The 22,510-nt window shown below is 46.7% G+C and overlaps 1 protein-coding gene across 1 annotated transcript in view; it reads right to left on the bottom strand.

Annotated features, from left to right (window-relative positions):
• Positions 1-22,510, bottom strand: part of TEP1 (telomerase associated protein 1) — a 58,530-nt gene that overhangs the window by 2,551 nt on the left and 33,469 nt on the right. The window contains exons 21-56 of the mRNA XM_069097696.1: positions 21,942-22,118; positions 21,363-21,483; positions 20,707-20,831; positions 20,268-20,381; positions 20,030-20,147; positions 19,638-19,832; positions 19,331-19,506; positions 18,925-19,078; positions 18,620-18,799; positions 17,613-17,705; positions 17,180-17,312; positions 16,719-16,869; positions 16,349-16,482; positions 15,986-16,074; positions 15,640-15,754; positions 14,928-15,168; positions 12,856-12,979; positions 11,384-11,508; positions 11,084-11,183; positions 10,627-10,782; positions 10,268-10,480; positions 9,714-9,867; positions 9,381-9,593; positions 8,182-8,342; positions 7,385-7,498; positions 3,489-3,596; positions 2,781-2,913; positions 2,613-2,689; positions 2,383-2,515; positions 1,898-2,034; positions 1,606-1,727; positions 1,239-1,388; positions 945-1,044; positions 498-603; positions 229-392; positions 33-137 (exon numbers count right to left, since the gene is read on the bottom strand). Of these exons, the coding sequence (XP_068953797.1) occupies positions 33-137; positions 229-392; positions 498-603; positions 945-1,044; positions 1,239-1,388; positions 1,606-1,727; positions 1,898-2,034; positions 2,383-2,515; positions 2,613-2,689; positions 2,781-2,913; positions 3,489-3,596; positions 7,385-7,498; positions 8,182-8,342; positions 9,381-9,593; positions 9,714-9,867; positions 10,268-10,480; positions 10,627-10,782; positions 11,084-11,183; positions 11,384-11,508; positions 12,856-12,979; positions 14,928-15,168; positions 15,640-15,754; positions 15,986-16,074; positions 16,349-16,482; positions 16,719-16,869; positions 17,180-17,312; positions 17,613-17,705; positions 18,620-18,799; positions 18,925-19,078; positions 19,331-19,506; positions 19,638-19,832; positions 20,030-20,147; positions 20,268-20,381; positions 20,707-20,831; positions 21,363-21,483; positions 21,942-22,118 (5,011 nt within the window). The remainder of the gene's footprint in view (positions 1-32; positions 138-228; positions 393-497; positions 604-944; positions 1,045-1,238; positions 1,389-1,605; positions 1,728-1,897; positions 2,035-2,382; positions 2,516-2,612; positions 2,690-2,780; positions 2,914-3,488; positions 3,597-7,384; positions 7,499-8,181; positions 8,343-9,380; positions 9,594-9,713; positions 9,868-10,267; positions 10,481-10,626; positions 10,783-11,083; positions 11,184-11,383; positions 11,509-12,855; positions 12,980-14,927; positions 15,169-15,639; positions 15,755-15,985; positions 16,075-16,348; positions 16,483-16,718; positions 16,870-17,179; positions 17,313-17,612; positions 17,706-18,619; positions 18,800-18,924; positions 19,079-19,330; positions 19,507-19,637; positions 19,833-20,029; positions 20,148-20,267; positions 20,382-20,706; positions 20,832-21,362; positions 21,484-21,941; positions 22,119-22,510) is intronic.

The raw sequence follows: 22,510 nt of genomic DNA, 5'->3' as shown, positions 1-22,510 counted from the left end.
GTGCCATTCAAGTTCCCATATGCCATGCTCACCAGCTGTAGGTTGGGTCTCTCCCAGAGCTTCACATCTCGGTCTTCAGAGGCTGTCAATAGCAGTTCAGGGAGCACATGGAGGGCTGTGACTGAACCAGCATGTATCTAAAGAGAGACAGAGCAGGGAGAGAGAGGCATGCTAAACTCCCCCAGAGCCCTACCTACTACAAAACTCTTGCTTTCTGTCTTATCTCACCTTCTTGGACCACCGTGTCTCCAACTTCCGGAACTCCAGTTCCTTGCCTGTGTCCTGTTGTATGTTGCTTTGCCATATGTTGCTGGTGCCCCAGTCTCCCTCAGGGGTACGTTCTGCCATGTTCCAAAGGACCCCTTCTGAGCTGGTACACAGGAAAGCTGAGTCTGCCATTCCCAGGGCAGAGTTAGAACCAGAGCAAGCCACTAGGCCCTCAGCACGCACCTTTCCCCTTTAGGCCCCCCCATTCTCTTGGATCCTTTGCAGCTTACCAGACTCAGGCTTGGCTTGGGTTATCCACAATGGCGTTCCTTTGGGATTTTCCAGCTGTAGATTAAAATTCTTTACGTGCTCCACTATATCTGACTCTTTCTGTCTCTGTCGAGGGACAGATAGGAACAGGCATGTATGCACATTAATTTATCTGCAGGATTCCCTGCCATTTGCAAACCTTAGCCACACCAAAGAAACCAACCTTTGAGTGCCCATGTTAGACCCTATAGGAGGTTCAAAGTATTAGACGTATCTGTCCCCAGTGAACTCTATATAATTGGACAATAAACATGAATGCAAAAAGATAAATGAATCATGTATGCATAGTAATCCACAAGTCAGGAACCATGCTAGGTGCTAGGGATACATATACAGAGAATCAAACCATCCATATTCTCAAGGAGCATACACTTAGAAAAGCATTTAGCCACAAATGAAAGACTTACATAGACAGAGAGTGAGATGTCACCCAGAGTGTCCAGGACAAATACACCATATTCCTTGTGGGTAGAAAACATACTGTGTATATTGAGAGGGAATTTATGCCTAGAGTGAAAGGAACAGAGATTGAACTTGGAACCTTTTCCCATGACTCAATGGATCTATATCCATGACTCATAAACAGGATCAACTTTAGAGAGAGGCAGCTTGTGCTGTACAAGTTAGATAAAACCTTCATACCTGAAGGTTCTTCCCACTCATGCCTCAACTTAGGAAGAAGGCAGTACCTAAGATCTTACCAGGATTCAGAGACGGAAGAATCTAGATTCAGTAGCAGCATCCCCAAAAGGGGCTTTGCCAAGATGAGAGAGCAGCTATCTGGGGCCAAGTCCATAGCAGAGAGCAGAGTGTTGCTATCCTTCAGGTTCAGCTGAAGGTTATAGCCCAGGCTAGGAAATTAATAGAAGGGAGAAAAATGTCCAAATCCTACTGCGTTTCACCAGAGCCACCCCTGAGTTCCTTGGGATTAAGACAGAGGTGATGAAATCCTTTTCCAAGAATCATAATTCTTCCAGGGATATTTTACCCAAATACTGAAAAAGGGCAGTGATCTGACCTGTGTTCCCCTTTGCTCAGTGATTGAAGTCCCTGTTACCTCCATTTCACCTGAAAATGTTGGGCGCGAGGCCCTCCTTTGCCACTTGCCACTTGCTGAGATTTTTGTCATTGATCAGAGCAAAGAAGGTTTGTGGAGAGGACCAGCACAGGATGCTGACCCGGCCAGGGACCTGGTACAAATCACAAAGTGGGCTCAGTGTCTTGGGTCCTTCCAAGGGCCCAACCAGCCTTCCCACCCAGCCTCTCTTTCAAACATAGGCACAACTATTTTCCTAGGCCACACTACTAAGCACCAAGCCTTAGGTGGGGCCCCAATAAAACCGAAGCCACTTCTACTCACTTGAGCTCTGGCTACAGCTTTGGCTTCCTGCCATAGGATTAATTCCCCAGCCTGGCTGCCAGACACAGCCAGAGAACCATCTGGAGCCCAGGCCACAGCAGTAATGGCTGCGGGCCTCTCACCGGCACCTACATTATCTGGAGAGGAGGAGAGGCCTCATCAGAGGAAGAACAAGATAACACTGACTATAACACCGTCAAAACAGATAGGCAACACTTCTTAATTTGCAACAGAATGTTGGCACCAGTGAAAAGCCATATCCCTCTTTTTAACAACACAACAAACTATTTTTGAGGAATATACTTTGTCAGAGGACTGGCTGTGTGTTGGCTGGGGAGTATCTGTAGTGCCAAAACATAAATTTAATAGGCACATAAATAGTACGCAGAGATGTATACGCTAACAAAGAGGAACTAGAGTTGGAATGAAAGCAGAAGTGACTCTCCTTGTCACAAGTTCCACCCGACTCTTCGCGGCCCACTTACCCACTTTCTCGGGCACGTGCCAGAGCCTCACTGAGCCATCTTTTGAAGCAGTCAGGAGAAGACCCAAGGTCTCTGAGGCTGCAGCTGAAATGATGGAACCACTATGTCCTAGAAGGGTATGGGTCTGAAACACCTGTAGGGAAAGTAGAGATGGTAAGTCAATAATCCACAGTACTATGGTCAGGGCATCATCATCTTCCCTCTTTCCCTCAAGCCCACTGGGGACTCACCAACAGTGGATACCACAGCTGTGTGGCTCCATCTAGTCCAACAGTTACTACTAAGAGCTCTGACCCAGGCTGTCCAGCTGAGAAGAGATGGAGACAATGGAGGGAGGAGGTCAGATAGAGGGCCAAGAAAGGAAGAAGGAAAGGGACAGAGGGAGGGAGTTTTGTCACCTGTACGAGGCTCCAGGGTGGCCACACAGTGGCTGATGGGTCCAGAGTGGGCAGGAATGCTGGTCAGCTCCACTCCATGAAGGTTCCACACTTTTAGTGCTCCATCCCGGTCCACAGATACCACATGTTCCTCCTGCTCCACCCCACCCCCACATCAAAAGCATGGTTATGTTGAGGACAGGTAAGTGTGGGTTTTGCCATAGCTTGTCTCACCACCCATATACCCACTGCAGAAGGGAAAGAATTAGATATAGCCTTAAGCTTAAGTGATCTGGAGTAAGTAATCAAACCCAGGGAAGTAGTTAAGTGGGTTCACCATAACAATTCATTAATAAGCTCAATTCTGATGTATCACTCTCCCTCTTGTAGAGCATCCCCTTACCCTTCTTACCAGACTCTTGACTCCTACTTCCCTACCCCAAGCAAAGCAATTCGTTAAGACTGTGAGCTCCTATAGTGCAGGGCGCATCTTTTGTCTTTCTTGGTAACCCCATCTTAGCTCAGGCTCTGGTACATAGTGGGTGTTGAATAAATGCTTATTGACTGACTGATACCCTTGAAACCTATATGGACAAATTATTTAGGACACTTGATCACCCCAATTATAGTATAGGACTGCCCTCCAAATCTAGAGTCTTCCTAAAGAGTGTCGCTCACCCAGCCTCCCCATGATCATTTCCCCATCAGGAAGCCCCATTTCTATCTCACCACAGTGACCACGGTGCTCACTGCACTCTGATGACCTAGAAACTGGCCAAGCTGCTGGCTGGACACTGGGTCCCATAGCCGTATAGAACCGTCATTGGAGCAGGAGAGCTGGAAGTTAGAGGTCACAGATGAGGGACATTCATGCTTTCTATTTTTGTTTAGCAGTGGCTATATATAAGACATAGGGCTGGAAGCACAGCCTGTCTTCACTCCCTTTTAGAGTGGCATCTTGTTGGATACAGATTTGGCAAGAGACTAAGAGATGCCTTCCTGCCTGTCTATCCATCTGTTTAGATAAAAAGCTATCTAAAAACTGGAAACCTGGCTGCCAATCAATTGGGGAATGAACAAATCATGAAACATGAATGCAATGGAATATTACTGTGCCACGATAAACAATGAATATAAGGAATCTGGAGAAACAGGGAGATCAGACATTACAATGAAATCAAATATTGTAACAGCACAGTAACCACTGTTGGCCCTGAGGGAAAAAGAGATGGACATGCACCTGCACCTCCCTCCTTTCCTTTGAGAAGGACATAAATTCTGGTACAAAATGTTTATATGTGTTGTCTGACACTATCTGACGATTTTCCCACTAAGCACTTACTCTCTCCTCCCTAACTTCCTGTTGAAGGTAATACCATCCTCCCAGGAACCCGGTCTCACAAACTAAGTGTCATCCTATACTCCTCCCTCTCTCTTATCCCCCATAACCCGTCTATTGCTAAGGTCAGTCAACTTTGCCTTCATAACCTCTCTCATATATCCCCCTCTTCTGTCCTGACATTGCCACTACACTCTAGTGCAGGTCCTCACCATCTCATTCCTGGACTATCACAATAACCTTCTGGCTGGTCGACCTGCCTTGCTCTAGTCCATCTCCACAGAGCTGTCAAAGTGATCTTCCTAAAGTCCAGGGCTGACCATCTCACTCTCCCTCCTATTCAATAAGCTCTTCTTGTCATTCAGTCATGCCCAACACTATGCGACTCCATTTGAGGTTTTCTTGGCAAAGAATCTGTTGTGTTTGCCATTTTTCCCCCTCCAGCTCATTTTACAAATGAGAAAACTGAGGCAAATAGGTTTAAGTGACTTGCCCAGGGTCACACAGTAAGTGACCGAGGCCACATGTGAACTCAAGAAAATGAATCTGACTCCAGGCCTATCTACGATGCCACCTAGCTGCCCTCAATGAACTCTAGTGGTTCCCTGTCACCTCCAAGATCAAATAAAAAATCCTTGTTTGGCTTTTTATAATATAATTTTTATAATATCTTCAAAACCTAGTCCCTTTCTGTCTTTCCAGCCTTCTTACACTTTGCTATCCACCATGTACTCTTTGATTCAGTGACACTGGCTTCCTTACTGTTCCTTGAGCAAGATGCTCCATTTCCCAACACCAGGCATTTTCAATGGATGTCCCCCATGTCAGGAATTCTCACCCTCTTTATTTTCATTTCCTGCCTTCCTTCAAGTCCCAGCTATAATCTTATTTTCTTCAAGGTTTTCCTGATCCCAGTTAATGCTAGTGCCGCCCCTCTATTGACTTTTCCATTTTCTCCTGTCTATATTTTGTTTATACATAGTTGTTTGCATGTTGTCTCTCCCATTAGACTGCAAACTCCCTGAGGGTAGGGAGTGTCTTTTGCCTTTCTCTGGATCCTTGGTCCTTAGCACAATTCCTGGCAGTAGAAGTTGCTTAATAAGTGTTTGCTGACTTGACTTAGCACTGCTACTGTGACACCCTCGTGAACATTTTCTCTTTTTATGATACTACTCTCTTCTGGTCTTCCTCCTACATGACTGCTCCTCAGTCTTTGGATAAGATTATTCCTATCATGTCTACTATCAGCATACCTGAAGGCTCTGCCCTGTGGCCTCTTGTCTTCTCCCTTTATATACTCACTTGGTAACCTCTTCACCTTCCATGGCTTCAACTGCCATTTCTATCCAGCTAACTCTCAGATCTATATATCCAGATCCATTCCTTCTCCTGAGTTTCAGGTCTACATCACCACTGACCTATTGGACATCTCAAAATAGATGTTCCACAGATAGCTCAAATTTAACATGTCCCAAACAGAATTCATTATCTTTTCACCAGAACCTATCTTCCAAACTTCCCCATTACAAGAGCACTACCATCTCTCAAGTATCCCAGGTTCTCCAACTCAGGGTCACCCTTGACTCCTCACCCACGCTAACCCTACACATCCAATCCAATGCCAAATCTAGCCACCTCTGTCTTCACATTTCTCACAGAGGTCCCTTTCTCTCCATTCACAAAGCTATCACCCTAGTTCAGGCTCAGTATCTCTCACTTGCATTATTGCAGTAGCTTTCTCATTGGTCTCCCATCCACCTGTCTCTCCACTCCAATTCATCCAGCCACCAAAGTGATTTTCCTAAAGTGCAGATCTGACTGCATTAACTTCAGTCAACAAACTCCAGGAACGTCCGATTGCCTCTAGGATAAAATATCAACTCCTCTGTTGGGCATTTAAAACTCTTCATAACCTGCCCCTATTCTGCCTTTCTAGGCTTGCTTTGTGGTCCAGCCATACCTGCCTACTTGCTGATTTCCACACATGTCCTATCTCTATTCTCCTCACCTCTGTACTGACTGACTCTCATGCCTGGCATACTCTCCCTCCTCACCTCTGCCCTCTTGGGATCCCTAGTTTCCTTCAGGACTCAGCTCACCTGCCACCTTCTGCATGTGGCCTTTCCTGGTCTCCCCATCCCTTCCTACTCCATGCTCCAGATGTCAGTGCCTTCACCTCCCTCCAAAGTTACAATTTATCTGCTCTATGTGTGATCTGTATATACCTGTATATGCATATGCAGTCTCCCCAATCAGGATATAAACTCCTCAAGGGCAATGAATATTTAGCTTTTGTTTTTATATGTTTTAGCCACTGACTATGTAGTGTTTGTTATGTTAGGTGCTTAATAAAACTTGCTGGTCAGTTGATTTTAACTGTCTTTGGTGATAAGAAAAAACTCTCAGTTGGGGATATTCTAATATAATGACTAAAATAAAAACAAAAGATATCAATCAAAAAGAGGAAAAGATAGCTACTTAGAGGCAAGGGTAGGAACAAATGAACACCTATAAGGGTACTCTGATTACCTTAAGCCGTGGGCCTAAAGTCAGGACGACCTGAGTTCAAATCTAGTTTCAGACAAATACTAGTTGTGTGACTCTGGGCAAGTCACTTAACCTCTGTTTGCCTCAATTTCCTCAACTATGAAATGGGGATAATGACAGCACCTACCCCGAAGGGTTGTTATGAGTCTCAAATGAGATGAAACTTATAAAAAACACTTAATACAGTGCCTGGCACATATACATTCTTATTTCCTTCTCCTCCCCCTTTCCTTATTCAAAAAAGTTATGGGAGAATCTAAAGTTGGAGGTAAGATTCCTAGGTTGCAACCCTGGACCATCATTCATATCATGCCCAATAACTGTGATGCCACTGTGTCCATGACATACAGTTAGTCACTCTACTTATTTGCACATGCTTTTCTGGCTTGAACCCATAGGAGGTACAACTATATTCACTGGTACTAGACACAAATCTTCAAATCCCATGGAAGTAGTGGGAGCTCAGAGGCCAAACTAATATGAAAATGGCTGAAGGGGTTAGAGAGTCTAACATCTGCCCTATTAAAGCATCCTTTCCTAAAGAAAGGATTTCTGGGGCGGCTAGGTGGCACAGTGAATAGAGCACTGGCCCTGGAGCCAGGAGAACCTGAGTTCAAATCCAGCCTCAGACACTTAACACTTACTAGCTGTGTGACATTGGGCAAGTCACTTAACCCCAATTGCCAAGCTCTCCAAAAAAAAAAAAAAAAGTAAAAAAAGGAAAGTATTTCTCACTTACCAGCATGGCATCCTTGGTCCAGGAACAACCAGTGACCCAGTCACGGTGACAAGCAGGAAGGGAATACATCAAAACAGGAGCCTCAGGCATCCTCACATCCCAACACAGAAGACTCTGTGAGAAAGAGACATTAAGATTAAGTGAAGAACAAAGAGACAGATGTATTAAGGCTAGAAAGGAGACTGGCAAAGGAGTGGGGCAGATATAGTATGAAAGGAAGGCAAATGAATAGAATCAGATGTCCAAGACTGAAGGTACCCAAACCAGACAGAATATTAGGGGCAAAGTGAGGGAGACAGAATAGATATAAATATAGATGGAGTTGCAGGCATAGATAGACATAGATGTGGATGCAGATATTGCTATAGATATGTAAATAAATATCAAGATGAACTTCTTTATAATATCTAGGATTTGAAAGAAAAGAAATTGAGCATGAAAGCCTGGGAGGTCATTTTATTCTAGAAGTATCTGATTCCGTTTTGGAACAATCTCTCTTTCCGTGTATGTGCGAAATGTCCTTTAGTGTCCTTCATACTACAAGGATCAAAACTGCTGTCTGAAAGGGAAAAAAAAGACTTCTTTGTTTTGTTTTTCTTTTGTATTTTGGTAAAAACTGAAGAAATTAGAATTGTCAAAGTTTATCAGCAAAAACTCAGAATCGGTTTGTTTGATGTTATGGAAACTCATGGCTAAAAGTTGAGGAATTAAATAATGTCAGCTGACTATGGAAGGTGAGTATGCCAGAGCAAGAGTGAATGGTAGAAAGGCCAGTGTGGTATTCTTCTGAGGTTTACCTGATCCCTGCTGCCAGTGGCCAGGATGCCCCCATCAGGGCTGAAGCTGCAGCAGGTGACGGGGCCTGTGTGTCCACAGAGCTCCGTACCAGGATGGAGGACTTTTGCCATCTCTGGCTGGATCAGGAATGGCAGTGACCATAATCGCACAGTAAAGTCCTCTGTAGCAGGCAATGGGGAGAGAGGATACAAACTCTTAGGGAACAATACCAGACCCCACCCGGAGGTGAGGACAGAGAAAGACAAACATGTGCTAAGTCTCCAGCGACTGAGAAAAGATTTAAAGGCACAGGGAGCAAGGATCAGGTATGAACTTACAAGTTCAACTCATACACCCCCTCCTTCACAAAGCCTTCCCTAATCTTTCAGTTAATATGCCCATATGACCTCCAAAGGTACTTTATACCTCTCTTACGTATTACGTATTATTTTGTACTATAGTTATTTATGTATACAAACTATCCCACTGCTGATCCTGGTAAGTCAGGAACTATGACTTATCCAAACTTTGTTTTCCCCCACAATCTTGCACAGTTTTCTACATCTAAGAGATACTTAATTAAAGCTGGACGGAACTTAAGTGAACTAAATTGGATAAAAGAGACTGGAGTAGTTCTATGGAGGCAAGTAGTAAGGCCACAACTACGTACTGTAGCTAGGCTTTTAGGTTCAAAGACAAGACACAGTGAGTGCCATGACCACAGAAGGGATTTAATAAATATATTGAATTGAGTAAGTGCTATGAACACATTACAAATAACACCCATCTAGCCCCTATCAGTATTTATGCTGTCTCACTTCAACTAGGTCCCCACCACAACTTGGCAATTCTTCAGTCACTGATGCTACAGTGACTTTCTGTGTTTATCCTCAAACTCCCACTGCCAACTCTCAACATCATTCTGTTCTTAGCAGATGACAATGCCTCTTCCTCCACTGAGATGAATAAGGCCATAGGGCATGAAGCGCCTCCTTTTACCTTCATCTTGACTCTAGCATCCTCTCTCCTTCCCTCTTGCCTTAGAAGAACTCTCTCTCCTTCCCAAGTTAAGTAACCTCTTCCCATTTACATAAGTCTACCTGACTTATGGGGACCAAGAATGGGTCTCCAGGATTGAATTGGCCCTCTTATCCATGACTATTCCAGATATCATATGCCCAGCCCATGAACATTTCCTCTGCCCATTCCTTTGGGTTACCTGAGGCAGAAGCAAAGAGTTCCTGGGAGGTCGCTAAACCCAATACAGCCTTCTGGTGTGCAGGTAGAAGCCAGAGACAATGGGGAGTTACATCTCCAAACACCCAGCACTGAAGGTTCCCATCTTCTCCACCACTCACCAGGACCCTGTGGTTCAACCAGGCCAGTGCGGACACTGACACATCTGACACTGGGCATCGATGTTCTTCAGTACCTGGACAAATAGAGAGCAGCTTAGAGTAGGGCCCAAGGCTTGACCCCTCCCCAGGCTCCTATGCCAAATATCTTCTGTCCTTTCCCCATTCATTTCTCCTGCTATCCCAAATCCCAATACCTGAAGAGGTACTGTAGATTCTGATGCCATCTGTGTGGTGACCAACGGCCACATGAGCCCTGTCTGGACTGATTGCCACAGAGAGGGCAGGGGAGAGGGGCAAGGAGCCCAAAGCCCCCTTGGGTTGGCCCAGGAATCCTGACCACACCTGTACCTATAGCCCAATATAAAAAGTGAAACCAAAAGATTATTCAACACACAAAGAAAGCTGCTCCCCACACCGAATACATCAGAAATTTTGATACAAGATCTGCCAAACATTGGGCACCCACTTAGAACAAACCTTTCCCTTGCCCCAGATTCCATTTCTCCCCAGTCATTTTCTCCAACAGAGGTACTCTCCCAAATCTGCCTATCTCCCCAGGGCTCTTTCCCACTTAGGTATATATCTCCACAGAGATTCTCCTACTGAAATTGCAGAGACTCTTCCCCAATAAAAAGAGACACAAAGATCCCACTTTATGTCCCCAGTGCCCCCAAGGGCTACAGAAAATTCAGCTCTTTTGGCGGCTCTCCTTTTCCTGACCCTCCATTTGTGTCATCCATGGGCTGACCTTGCCATCCTCCCCAGCAGTTAGCAGCTGGCGTCCAGATTGCAGGAAGAGAGCAGAAGTAGCATATCCTTGGTGGGCAGGGAAGGCAGCCAATCGTGCTCCCTTCTGCCAAGCCCACAGTTCAACAGTCCCATCCAGATGGCTGGCAGCTAAGACTGACCCAGTTGGGGAAAATGCCACAGCACGGACTGAGGACCCTGGGTCTCCCAGCTCCTGCAAGGTTAGGAGGAAAAGAAAGAGAGTATCATGGGGGCACTTTCCATCCTACCCCCAATATGCCAAGCCTTCAATTCACTCTTCCCTCCCATACTAGTCCTTCCTTCTCCTCCCTCTCTCCACAATGACTCAGACTTTCTCACCATGGCTACTCTGAGGCTGTCCAGTCGCAGAACACTTAGGCGCCCAGTCCAGTTTCCTGTGATGATCACCTGCCCCTCAGGGTGAAAGGCAACACAGTTCAGGGGCTTCTGGGACAAGTGCTGGGCAGCTAACTTTGCATGAACTGTGTCCCACAGCTGCAGAGAGGGACAATAAGCATTAGGTACCATGTACTAGATCCTGAGGTCCCCACATCCAGACACTTTTCTAATTTAAGCTCTCAGAGGTTCCAAAGGCCATTCCATTTACTCCCTTGCCTCTCTGAAATCTGGCTCTCCTTCCCATCAAGCCAGATGGCAGCCAGCCACACCTGACCAACAAGCAGCATTTTATTCTGAACCAAGAGATCAGCTTTGCAGGGCTGTCTCCTAATCAGTTTGTTACCCCCTGGGACAACTAGATCTTTTTCTATCTCTAACCCCAGATCCTCAACTTTACCTTAAGATGTCTATCCAGGGACACAGTGGCTAGTAGTCGGCGATCAGGATTCAAGCAGCAGTCAGTGATCTGAAGCTGGTGGGCTTTGGTCTGGAATACCCTGAGCCCAGGAAACTCAAGTCAGGCCTGGGGGTCTCCTCCCCTCCCTCATTGAGGTCTCTGGCTCTACTGCTTTTCCCCTGCCGTACTCCCACTACCGATCTTCAGGTGATTGGAGTCTAGCCTTTAGAGAAGTAAGGACCAAAAGTGAGGGAGATTAGTAAGGATCAGGGTTGGTCTCTGGGGAATTAGAGGTCTTACCGCCAACCACCCTGAAGGTCCCAGAGCTCTAGGAGACCATCCGAGGCTGCGAGGAAGAGAGTGGTATTTGAGGGGCACAGACAAGAAGCGATTCCATCACAGCCACTCACTATGGACTTCTCTTCCTGTGGATACAAAAGCTCTGCTTAGCTCATACTCTCATTTTCTTATGTTCCTGACTTCCAATCCTAACCAAAAAGGTGTCTGAGACAGCTTGGTAACTCTCTGTACCTTCCTAACCCAGAGGACTCTGAGCTCCTCTGTACTCAAATGACTGTCCTAAGGGACTCTCAGTCCAGTTCTAGGTCACTCCTCTTTCTTGGGTCTTCTCTGAAGTTACAGTGGTCATAAAAACTCTAAACCAGGACCCTGGGACCTATCGACCTTGCCATTCTCTCCTACTTTTTTTTGTGAGCCCTCCACTCCACCCAGCCAGATCTTCTCATTGTCTCCTTAACATGTCATGATCATTTCCACCGAAGCAGGTTCTATCATACTAGAACTTCAAATAGAGACCCACTGGTAGTTTTATACACCTGGAATATAATAGGCACTTGACAAATGTCCATTTGAATTAATCTGAATCCTCTGAGGACCAGCCTAGCTAAGTTTGGAGCAGCTTATCGCCAGAAGGTTGACCAGAGAACAATGTAATAATGGGCCATGGTAACTCAAGAAGACTATTTACAGGGTTTTTTTGGACCTGGGACTATAGAGTAAGTGAGTGAGTGTGTGTGTGTGTGTGTGTGTGTGTGTCTGTGTGTGTGGGAAGGCAGGGTATGTGTGTGGGTGTTGGAGAAGTTGAGGATTCAATGGGATATGACAGTAATTTAAAAAAAGAGAAGGGCATCAAAAATATGTTAAGGCACAGAGTCATAATCTGCATCAGTAAAAGGAACACCCACACAGTGCTGAAATTACATATTTTGCTGTATTGCCATATAGTACTAGTTATCATCTTTTGTTTTGTTTTTGCTTTTTTTTAGGGGGAGCTTAGGGCAATTGGTGTTAAATGACTTGCCCAAGGTCACACAGCTAGTAAGTGTGTCAAGTGTCTGAGGTCAGATTTCAACTCAGATCCTTCTGACTCAGGGCTGGTGTTCTATTCACTGCACCACCTAGCCGCCCCCAGTTATTTTTTTTTTATGGTCCTACACTATCCTTCATAAGGTCCTGGAATTCAGGGACCATTTCTTACTCTCCTTTGAATCTCTCCACAGCCTTTTAATAATTTTTTAAACAGTTATTTGTCACTTGCTCAAACAGTTGCACTGACTGATGAATTATTCTAAGAAGTCCTTGTCCTCTGGACCTCAGGGTTCTAGGGATGAAACTGTCGAAAAGGCAAGAGTGACATCATCCCAAAGTGAATTTGTCTGTCACTTAGTCTAGAAGGGTAGCCTGTGGAGACATCCTGAAGGACTCTTTCTGTTTCTCTAACTTCTTTGCTCCTTCCTCCCATGCTCTCCTACCTGCCAAGTACATGTGTCCAGCAGGTGAACAATCCCACTGGCAGTAGCCACAACTGCCCGTTGTCCATTGGGGGAAAGACCCACAGCTGTCGGAGTCGAGGGAGGTACCAAAGACAGGCTGGAACTACAAAGGAAGTGTGAGAGAGGGAAGAGGCAGGGGAGGAAAAAGGAAGAGGAGAAAAGGGGAAAAGAAGAAAGTGAGGGAAGGGGGAGAGTTAAAAGGTAGGGAATGAGGGAGAAGGTGGAGACAGAGAGGGGGAGGAAAAAAGGGAAAGGAAAATGGGGAGGGGGAGGGAGAGAGTAAACAGAATGTTCCAATATGTAGATATTCAGATATAGAAATATAACTATCACACCCTTTTCTCCTCAACAATTGGGGTTTGTCGATGTTATCTATTATGTAAATGAGTACCTTCATCATTCCAGAGTGCCCTCTCTTCCCATTTCTTTTTTTTTTTTTCAAAGCAATAGGGGTTAAGTAACTTGCTCAAGGTTACACAGCCAGTTATTTTTGGATGTGGTGCTAAGTATCTGAGCTTGGATTCGATCCCAGATCATCCCAACTCTGGGGCCGGTGCTCTTACTCACTGAGCCACCTGGCCGCCCCTAAACGAAGTTGATTTTTTTTTTCCTTTTGGAGGGCAATTGGGGTTAAGTAACTTGCCCAAGGTTAAATGGCTAGTTTTTTGTGTTGTCTGAAGCCAAACCCAACTCTGGTCCTCCTGACTCTGGGGCTGGCACTTTACTCACTGAGCCACCTAGCTGCCCCCATCTCTCTTTCCATTTCTAATGTGGACCTCAGTTATTCCTCCTATCTTTCTCTCTTTTCTCTATTGCATGACTTTCAAGACTCCTGTCACGTTCCCTTTCCTATCCCCCCAGATTCAATGGATGAGGCAGGGGCTTAAGTCTTTCCTACTTTCTCAACACCATTGTCCCACTCTCCATGAATCATCATTTGAATTCCCAGGCCTCTGGCTATGCCACCCCCTTTTAAAATCTTAGCCACCATCATCTCTCTGTGTCTCACCCACCCACCTACCCATTCCCACCATCTTAAAAGACTCCAGTCTCTAACTCAAGTCCTCAATCTCCAACACATCCCCTATAATATGAGCATCCACATTGAGGCTATTTGATGCTATCACCTTTAGTTTCCTTGCCTTTCTTAATTAACTTCATTCAAAGCCCTTAAGAACTATATGCTATCCTACCTACAGAGTTGTGAGCATCAAATAAGATAACAATGTAAAGCACTTTACAAAACTCAAAGCCCTCCAGTAGTGTGAGCTTTCTTATATGTAACTATTAATTATTTTTTCTTTTCTTTTTTTAAATTGGAGGCAGAGTTAAGTGACTTGCCCAGGGTCACACAGCTACTAAGTGTCTGTGACCACATTTGAACTCAGGTCCTCCTTACTCCAGGGCCAGTTTGCTCTACCCACTGTGCCATCTAGGTGCCCTGGCCTATTAATTTAAATGTTGTTGCCCCCATTAGGATGTGAATTCCTTGGGGGAGTGGGGAGAGGGAGGACGACTGTTTTTGACTTTCTTTGTATCCCGTGCACTTGGCACAGAGTAAGCTATCAATAAATGCCTGTTTGTTTTTTTTTTTTTAACAAGAAGCATATGCTGGGTACGCTGGCTCTAGGGATATAAAAACAAAATGGTTCTTGTCCTCAGGGAGCCAACTGTCCTCCTCTCCAGATATCCATGTTTGTTCCAAATCCATTAGGCACCAACATGACCACATGCTGCATTTCATTATTAGGAGGCACTCTTGTAGTTCTGAGGTATCTTCAAGTGTAACTGCCTCGTGTGCCATTTCTTCCAATGAATCTATTCTCTACTTGCTACCTCTCCTACTAGATCCAGAGTACTAACCACTTGCTGGCTAGTCTGGGTTCCTTCTTTATCCTCAGTTCTATGACCAATTACCTGAGTACTGTCCTGTCCTGCTCCCTGATCTTCCACCAAGGCTACCTCTAATTCTAGACTGCTCCCACCTTCCTAAGCCTATTACTTGGATATAACTGGCCCAGCAGAGATTCATAGATCAGTAGAAGTGATACCTTTGCTGAGCTCCCATGGCCTGGGGCTTGTTAAGCCAGTGCAAGATGGGCTGAGAGGACCATCGCTGGGTAAGCTTTGGAACCTGGTGACAGACAGGTGAGTTGGAGGGCTGGTTGGTTGCCTGCTGGGCCAGGAGTGCTGGGTGCTGGGTAAGGAGTTTGGATTGCTGCTTCAGGAATGTGTGGAATGTGGCAACATCGGACTCAGAGGGTGTTAGCTCATCCACAGGGAATGAAGATGCTATCCAAGAGAAAGGAAAGTCAAGGCAACAAGCATACACTGGACAGTCACTACCTGGCCCCATAATATCCAGAACCAAAGGAAAATGGCAGCAGGCCTAGACTACCAAGTAGATCAAAAAAGGAAATGAGGTAGGCCTCTTGAGAAGGCCTCTTTGTGGCCAAGCTTTATCTGTGGAAAATAACTCTAGCTGTCCCTCCCAGTGCTTACTGCTCTCACAAGGCTAGATCCAATAATCAATTAATTAACACAAACATTTGTTAAGCACCTATTATGTGCTAGACACTTTGCTAAGCTCTAGGAATTAAAAAAAAATAAAAAAGGTAACAGACAGTATCTTCCCTCAAGGAGCTCACAACCTAATGGCTTTTCTGAGGTGGAAGAGAGAAGACGAAGATCCTGCCTTCTCATATGTCCCTAGGGGATCCAGTTCTTGGGCCCTTTTATAGAAAGAAGCTATCCTTAACTTACCATATAGGGCATGGGCCTCCCCTAGCTGGGAGAGTAGGCCCAGGTTTAGGTAGGTAGCCATAACGTTGAGGTTGGTAAGCAGAGAAGCAAGCAGGGAATGGTTTCCACTCTGTACCTGGGGAGTGCCAATCAAGATCAAGGTTAGATATTAGCAGTAGATATGGTAAAGAAAAACAACACTTACTTAGCCGAGAGTGTGGCCCAGGGAAAGTAATCAGGATGGTGAACTCACAGGATAGTATATGGAGAAAACGTAAGATGAATGGGGAATTTAGGGGTTTGGGAGGATCCTAGGCATTTAGAGAAGGTCTAGACGATTTGTACGAAGGTAGGGGAAATACTTTACCAGGTGGTAGGGCAGGTCATTCAGGGCCTCAGGGTGGCAGTTATGGAAGGTACCCAAGGCATCAGGGTCACACATCCTCCAGAGCTGAACTATAGAGAGCAGATGGTGGGAATATCCAGGAAGTTAGATAAAGGACAGGAACTGGAAACCAGTACCTGGCATTGTTCCTTATTCTGCTGGACAGTGAGCTCCTTAGCATCCCCTGGCCAATTTCCCTCGGGACACAAGAAGTCCCTAGTCCACCCACTCAGATTCTGGAAAGAAGAGGATTTGATCAGAGGCCCCATGGGATATGATTTTCCTAACCCCAGGTCAAGATCACCCTCTTTCAGTTCCCTGCTTTGACTGCCCCATTTTGATCACCTGCAATGAGGACATGTGCTGTGGTCTTCAGTCCAGGTTTCTTCCTATAGCGTAGCTCAGCTGCTGACCTTAGGGGCCCAGGAGGGAGACGCAGTCGGGCTCCAGGAAGTTCCAGGGACCCTTCTCCTAACAAGCTGGCCATAGCAGGGAACGGAGGTAGGAGACAAACAATGAAGATGCTGACCCAGCCATGGGGAACCTGTACCACCTCACACTGGAAGGAACTTATATTCTGGGGTTTTACCCTGTTCTGGGAGAAGAGGAGTTTGAGACTGAAATCAGAGGGGTCTGCAGGGGAGCTCTTAGATGGGAAGAGCGCACAATACCAGGAAGAGTAGGCATGGCTTGAGTTGGCAGGGGTATCCATTACCTGCGCAGACTCTGGACAAGGTAGGTAAAGGGACCCATAGGGTAGGGGTCTCCTTTGTTTCTAGCAGTCATAGCTTCTGCCCAATCCACAGTCTCCAAGGGTAGTGCCCACCATGTACTTATCACCCCATGAAGCTGGTCCAATGTTAGACCTGCAATTCAGTGTAACCTTCAGTCTCTGACCATCCCTATAGTGTCTCCCTCAGTCTTTTACTAAATCCCACAGTGTCCCCATTCATCCATTACCAAGTTCTACTGTGCCTCAAATCTCTCAATAAGCCTACAAAGAGAACCCCCCAAATTCCCTGAGATCACCCCCATTTCAAACTTCAACCTAATCTTGTTCCTCCCCCTACCCCCAACTAGCACCCCTCTCAGAGGCACTGAAACAGCCATAGGCTGAGCCCCAAACCACCCTTCTCCCAAGTGCCTCCCTCATTCATCCTGTCCCTGAGGACTGACCACTGCGTGTGACAGAGAGGGCAGCTAAGGCAAGAGGCAAAATGTCAGAGCCATGCTCCTGCTCCAAGACTCCTAGCATATGCTGTAGCAGCAGGGGCACAGTGGCTGGTAATGTCCGAAGTTGCTCAGACATCTAGGAAAAAGAGTCCGGGAGTCAGAAGATGGTTGTTAATATGATATAGGTGATGTGGGAAGGACCAGAGTGAGGAAAGGACATGTGAAACAGAAAGGATATAAAAGGGGGATGGGAATAAAGGTGAGAGAATGAGGGGTTAGAGTGGAGGGTTAAAGGATAGGGAAGGGAAGAGGTTAAGGGAAATGAGGGAATAAAAGTCAGAAGATGAAAATGGACTGCTGGTTGTAGAGTGAAGGGAAAACAATGACCATGGAAATGGAAGACAGTGGAAAGGGGAGGTATCCCCCCTGATCTGACCTGCTCATACAGTGTGAAGAGACGAAGGTGATCAGTGGCCAGGCGCAAGTAAAGAGGAAGAGCTGCCCCTCTCTTTGCCAGCAACAGCCGCATCTGGAGAGATGTGGGTGAAACTGATGAGGAGGAGGGACTAGGACCTCTAATCCTGGTCATCCTAAACTCTGCTCTCCCCACATCCCTTCTACCACAATGCAGATCCCCTGAAGAAAGATCTCTCCCTTCAGCTCCTGCTTCCAGGGTCTTAAACGATGGGACCACCTCACTCCATGACACAAATCTGTCTAGTGCCTTCCCTACCGCCTAAAAGTCTTGCCAGTTGGGCAATGGCAGCAAAATAGCTGAGGACTTAAACTCGGGATTGGAACTGCTCAGATGAGGACCTGACGAGATGCTTATCACCACCTGGAGAACTGAGATGAAGCTACTGGGCTGAAGGAGCTCTTTTGTCTTTCCTCAGGGTCAGCCGGACTATGACTGCTGCATACGTGCTGTCATTTCTGATTTGTCATCATTATGCTCCTTTCCCTTAGGTTTGCTATTCAGGATTTCTAAAACTGCAAATATTATCTTTTTAAATGAACTGACATTGCTTACTAAGAAATGTACCAAGGAAGAACTGCAGCCCCTTCCTTCCCTAGCTTCCTCCAAGGCCCAGCTAAAATCCTATCTTCTACAAGAAGCCTTTTCTAATTCCTATTAATGCTGGTGTCTTTCCTCCATTGACTACTTTCAATTTATCCTGTCTATAGCTTGCTGATCCATAGTTGCTTGAAAGTGGTGTTCCCCATCAGACTGCAAGCACCTTGAGAACAGAGACTGTCTTTTGCCTTTCCCTAGTCCCTTATCCCTAGTCCCTTATATTTTGCCTTTCCCTTATCCCTAGTGCTACTAAAAATAGGTACTTGTAGTTCCGGTCTATCATTACAGGCACATAACCGCACTCTTATACTAGCTCCCAGGCTCCCTCTGTACTCATCCCATCCTTCCAAGGGCTCCCTGCTCCCCACCTGATTATTGAAGGGTGTCTCTTCTAGCCGCTTTCCATACAGGGCCAGCTCCTGCCTCACCAAGTGGGCTCGTGCCGTTGGTTCCAGGGGTTTTAGGGCCACCACATGTGCATCTCGACGACATTGAAGGATATCCCCCAACCCTGTGTTTGCTGACATACTCATGACCAGGTGTACTTTCTTTAGAGATGAGAGAATAAGAGAGTGAGGTGGTAGATGGTCCTTACACCCCCTAGCCATTCAGAATCATTCACAAATTCCTCTGCTTATTTCATCGGTTAACTTCCCTATCCCCCAGCACATACCTGAGGCAGGATCTTTGGAATCCAATCTGAGATCAGTCGACCACTTCTGTCCCCTAGTTGGTCAGCCCCATCAATGACCAGCACAAGAGTCTGGCCAGAGCGTAGGGACTGAGCTGATTTGGGAAGCAGGGTCTGTAGTTCCCACACCAGTCCCCTGCGTTTGGAGAGAGAAAACCTCAGAGATAACCCGAGTGCAGTGAACAGGGAGAGACAGCAGCCTCCTCTCCCCAGGAGGGATGCCACTTGCTACTTATGCTAGATAAGAGCAAGTCACTTAACACCTTGGGACCTCAGTTTCTTCATCTATATAATGAGGGGGTTGGATGACCTTTAACATTCCCTTTAGCACTAAATTTATGAACCTATAGCCTGAGAGGGTGGAGAAATGCTTAAGAGGGAAGCTTACCGGTAGGTAGTTGGGAAAGGCCTGGAACACTGAAGCTGATGGTGCAAGTAAGTACAGAGGCGTCTGAGCAAGGTGAGGACATAGCTCTGATCAGGACGGGCTCCGACAAAGTGGAAGAATACTTGGGAGCCCATGGTGACCCCACAGGGAGCCTGTAAGGCTGATACTAGGGATGACTGTGGAGGTAGGAGAGGAGAAGCTGTAGTCAAAGACTTATCCTTAAGAATCCTGCTTCCTTCTGTTCTCTCAACCCAGCATACATAACTCCCATCACCCTCCTTCCCTCCATCCTCAACCCCGCCTGTACCAAGAAGGCTGTCTTGCCCTGTCCAGATGCCCCAGTCACTAGGCACAGACTACCGCTGCACTGCCGTAGCTGCTGGACAGTGTCCTTTAGGAGGCTGGGTCGAGCTGGACTAGGTGGACATTGTAGCTGCTGAAAGGTTGACTGTACAGTGTCATCATTCTCAGCGGATTCAGTGTCTTCCAGTCCTGACTCCGGCTAGGATGGACATGGAGAAGAGAATCTCAGGGTGAAGGGCACAGCTGTCCTCCATCCCTAGAGTCTGGCATCTGCTCCACGGCTCCCCTGCCTCAATCTACCAATCACCTGCTATAAACTTCTCCAATACCCCAATGTGAATATTGTTTGTCCTCTCAGTGCTACCCTCCAGCCCCTTCCCAGTGATCGTCACCGACCTGTATATAGAGTCTCTGGAGCAGCTCCCACACATGTTGCAACACCATCTGCCCGAACTCTTCCAGTCCTTTCACATATGGCCGGCCTGCTGCCACCCCACCCCACACACAAGAGTACCTGCAGGCAGAAGGAGCACCGCTCAGAGCCCAACCCCCCCCTTCCTCTAAACCACCCACAGCCAGGTCTTCTCTTCCCCCCACCCCCAACCCAGAGCAGGTGCTGCCTCTTCCACATTACCTGTGGCAGGTGACACCCTCCCGTTGGTCCAGGTAGCTCTTCAGTTCTGAGATTCGCTCTGCAGCCTCTTCTGACTCAGAGGCAAAGTCAGTTTTCCAGGCATCCGGCACAGAGCTGGTCAACCAAAGACATGCCCCACCCCCAGTTGTAAGACTAGAACCCAGCTCCCCACCAAAGAGGATGGAGACCCCCACAGAACATGCTTTGAAACACACTGTCTACTAATCTAAGGCTATCCTGGGCCTACAAAGAGAAGCCACGTGCTCTTCCTGTCCCTCTGTTTCTCTTCCTAGCATCACAGTCAGGAGTGCCTATGGGGTGATCAGGAGGGAATAGAGCCCAGCACTCAGGGTATGCTATGGGTGAGAGGGAGGGGGCAGTACCCAAAGAACAAAGCTCAGGGCTTCTGTGAAGCCAAATCTGGTGGGAAGCAAAGTACCTGAGGAAGCTGGAGTCTCTCAGGTAGATGAGAGCTGGGGTCAAACACTGGTGGCGGGAACCTCTATTTAAAAACTGCATCACCTCCATCTCGGTCACAGAACGGCCAGATGGATAATCCTTTGCCTGAGAGATGGGAAGAGAGAAGACTTCATTCTGGGCCAATGGATGCCTCCCTTTCTCAAGACCTTATTCTAGGCAGGTTCCCATAGGCCTTTAATAATCCTCCTTTATAGAGGCTAAGGCAAAAAAGCTAACAGACCCTCCCTGTTGGATCTAACCTTGTCCAGCCAGCTGACACATAATCCTTAAGAGGAAACCCTTCCCAATATGCCCTTCATCCTAGTCTTAGTTCCCTATCACCTATCTAAAATCCTCAGGAGAAGGAACATAACATAATGGCAGAGTGTTGGTTCTCAAAACAAAAGACCTGGGTTCAAGTCCAGACTCTGCCACTTACTACCTGAATAACCTTAGGCAAGTCACTTACACCAACTCATCTCCATTTCCTCATCTGTAAAAATGAAGGAATTGGACATCTGTGGTCCCTTCTAACTCTCAATCTGTGAAACTATGAGCCCAGCAAGACCTCCTCCTTGGCTCAGATCCCATCTTTTTGGTTCCTTCCACATGCCCTCCTTTCCCAAGCTGCCTTACCCAACGGAAGTGTGGATGGTCAGGGAGGCTGTAGCTGGGAGGAATATGGCCATAACGGGAGCCCAGGATCCCCACAAAGAGTTGTGAATTTTCCACCTCCCCTAAGCACAACTGCAATTGTCTACAGACAAAAGAGAAGGAGAATTATGGCTGGTACCATCTCCTCTAAGGAGTGTCCCCGGGTGGGGAAGAGAAGAAACAAACTAATACATGGGAATAACTGTTAAGTTATGGACATGGAGCAAGAACCATCAGTACAGGGAAGACAAAAATGAGGTAGGGAGACCACTGATTTTGGGATGGGAACTCTGGAGTTAGATAATAGATAAGAACAGCTAAGAGTACCCACATTTCTTCCACACTCCCAAATTCCTAAACCACTTGTTTTGTGTCACGAATCTACATGCATCGACTCCAAAATACCCTAAAACTCTCATGCCCTGACCTTTTGCCCCCCACCTTTTCCAATAACCCTCTTCTGTTCATGTGGGTCTCCTCCAAAACAACTCAGCAGCCCATATGTTTCTGGTATCCCAGGACCACATCACCTATTCATTTTCCTTACTCTACTGCACACACCTGTCTTTTCGGGTCTCCTCCTCAGTAACTCCCCAGCGCAGGTCAATGCCGCGTAGGTTGATGTGGTGGTGGGCTGCACGGGCCTGCAGGGCAGGTAGCACTGAACGCAGCAGCAGGTCCCGTTCCCCATGCATATCCAAGAAAGTAGATGAGATGAAAACACGGACACTGCGCCAACTGGAGGCAGAGCAAGGCCCAGGCATCAGCATGGCTCAGCTTAGAGATCACCCCACACCTAAATCCCAGAGAGGCTGCCAGGGTCCTAGCACAGCCTTAGTCAGAAGTAGACCTGGGGCCTGGAGATATCAGCTAGTGGGCATAAAAGGATCCAGAGAACAGTTCTTTTGGGAACCACCTGTCCATAGTCGTGGCTTTGAAAATACAGCATGCAAACCACACCTGTCCCTCCCAGTATTTACTGCTTTCTCTGTATGTCATACAACTCTCAGCAGAGATTTGCAGCATGAGTACAAGGAGAGGACCTGATAGGAACCTTACCCCTGGACCTTATAGAAGGGGTTCACCCCTACCCAGAAATGAGAAGCCATGACTCTGTGTATGGGAAAAGG

This window comes from Petaurus breviceps, unplaced genomic scaffold (genome assembly GCF_028583685.1).
Source record: "Petaurus breviceps papuanus isolate PSGF00001 unplaced genomic scaffold, PetGlider_PUasm1.0 37, whole genome shotgun sequence".
NCBI classification, from domain to species: domain Eukaryota; kingdom Metazoa; phylum Chordata; class Mammalia; order Diprotodontia; family Petauridae; genus Petaurus; species Petaurus breviceps.
The sequence above is the reverse complement of the archived record's forward strand: the minus strand, read 5'-3'. Positions and strand labels throughout refer to the sequence as shown.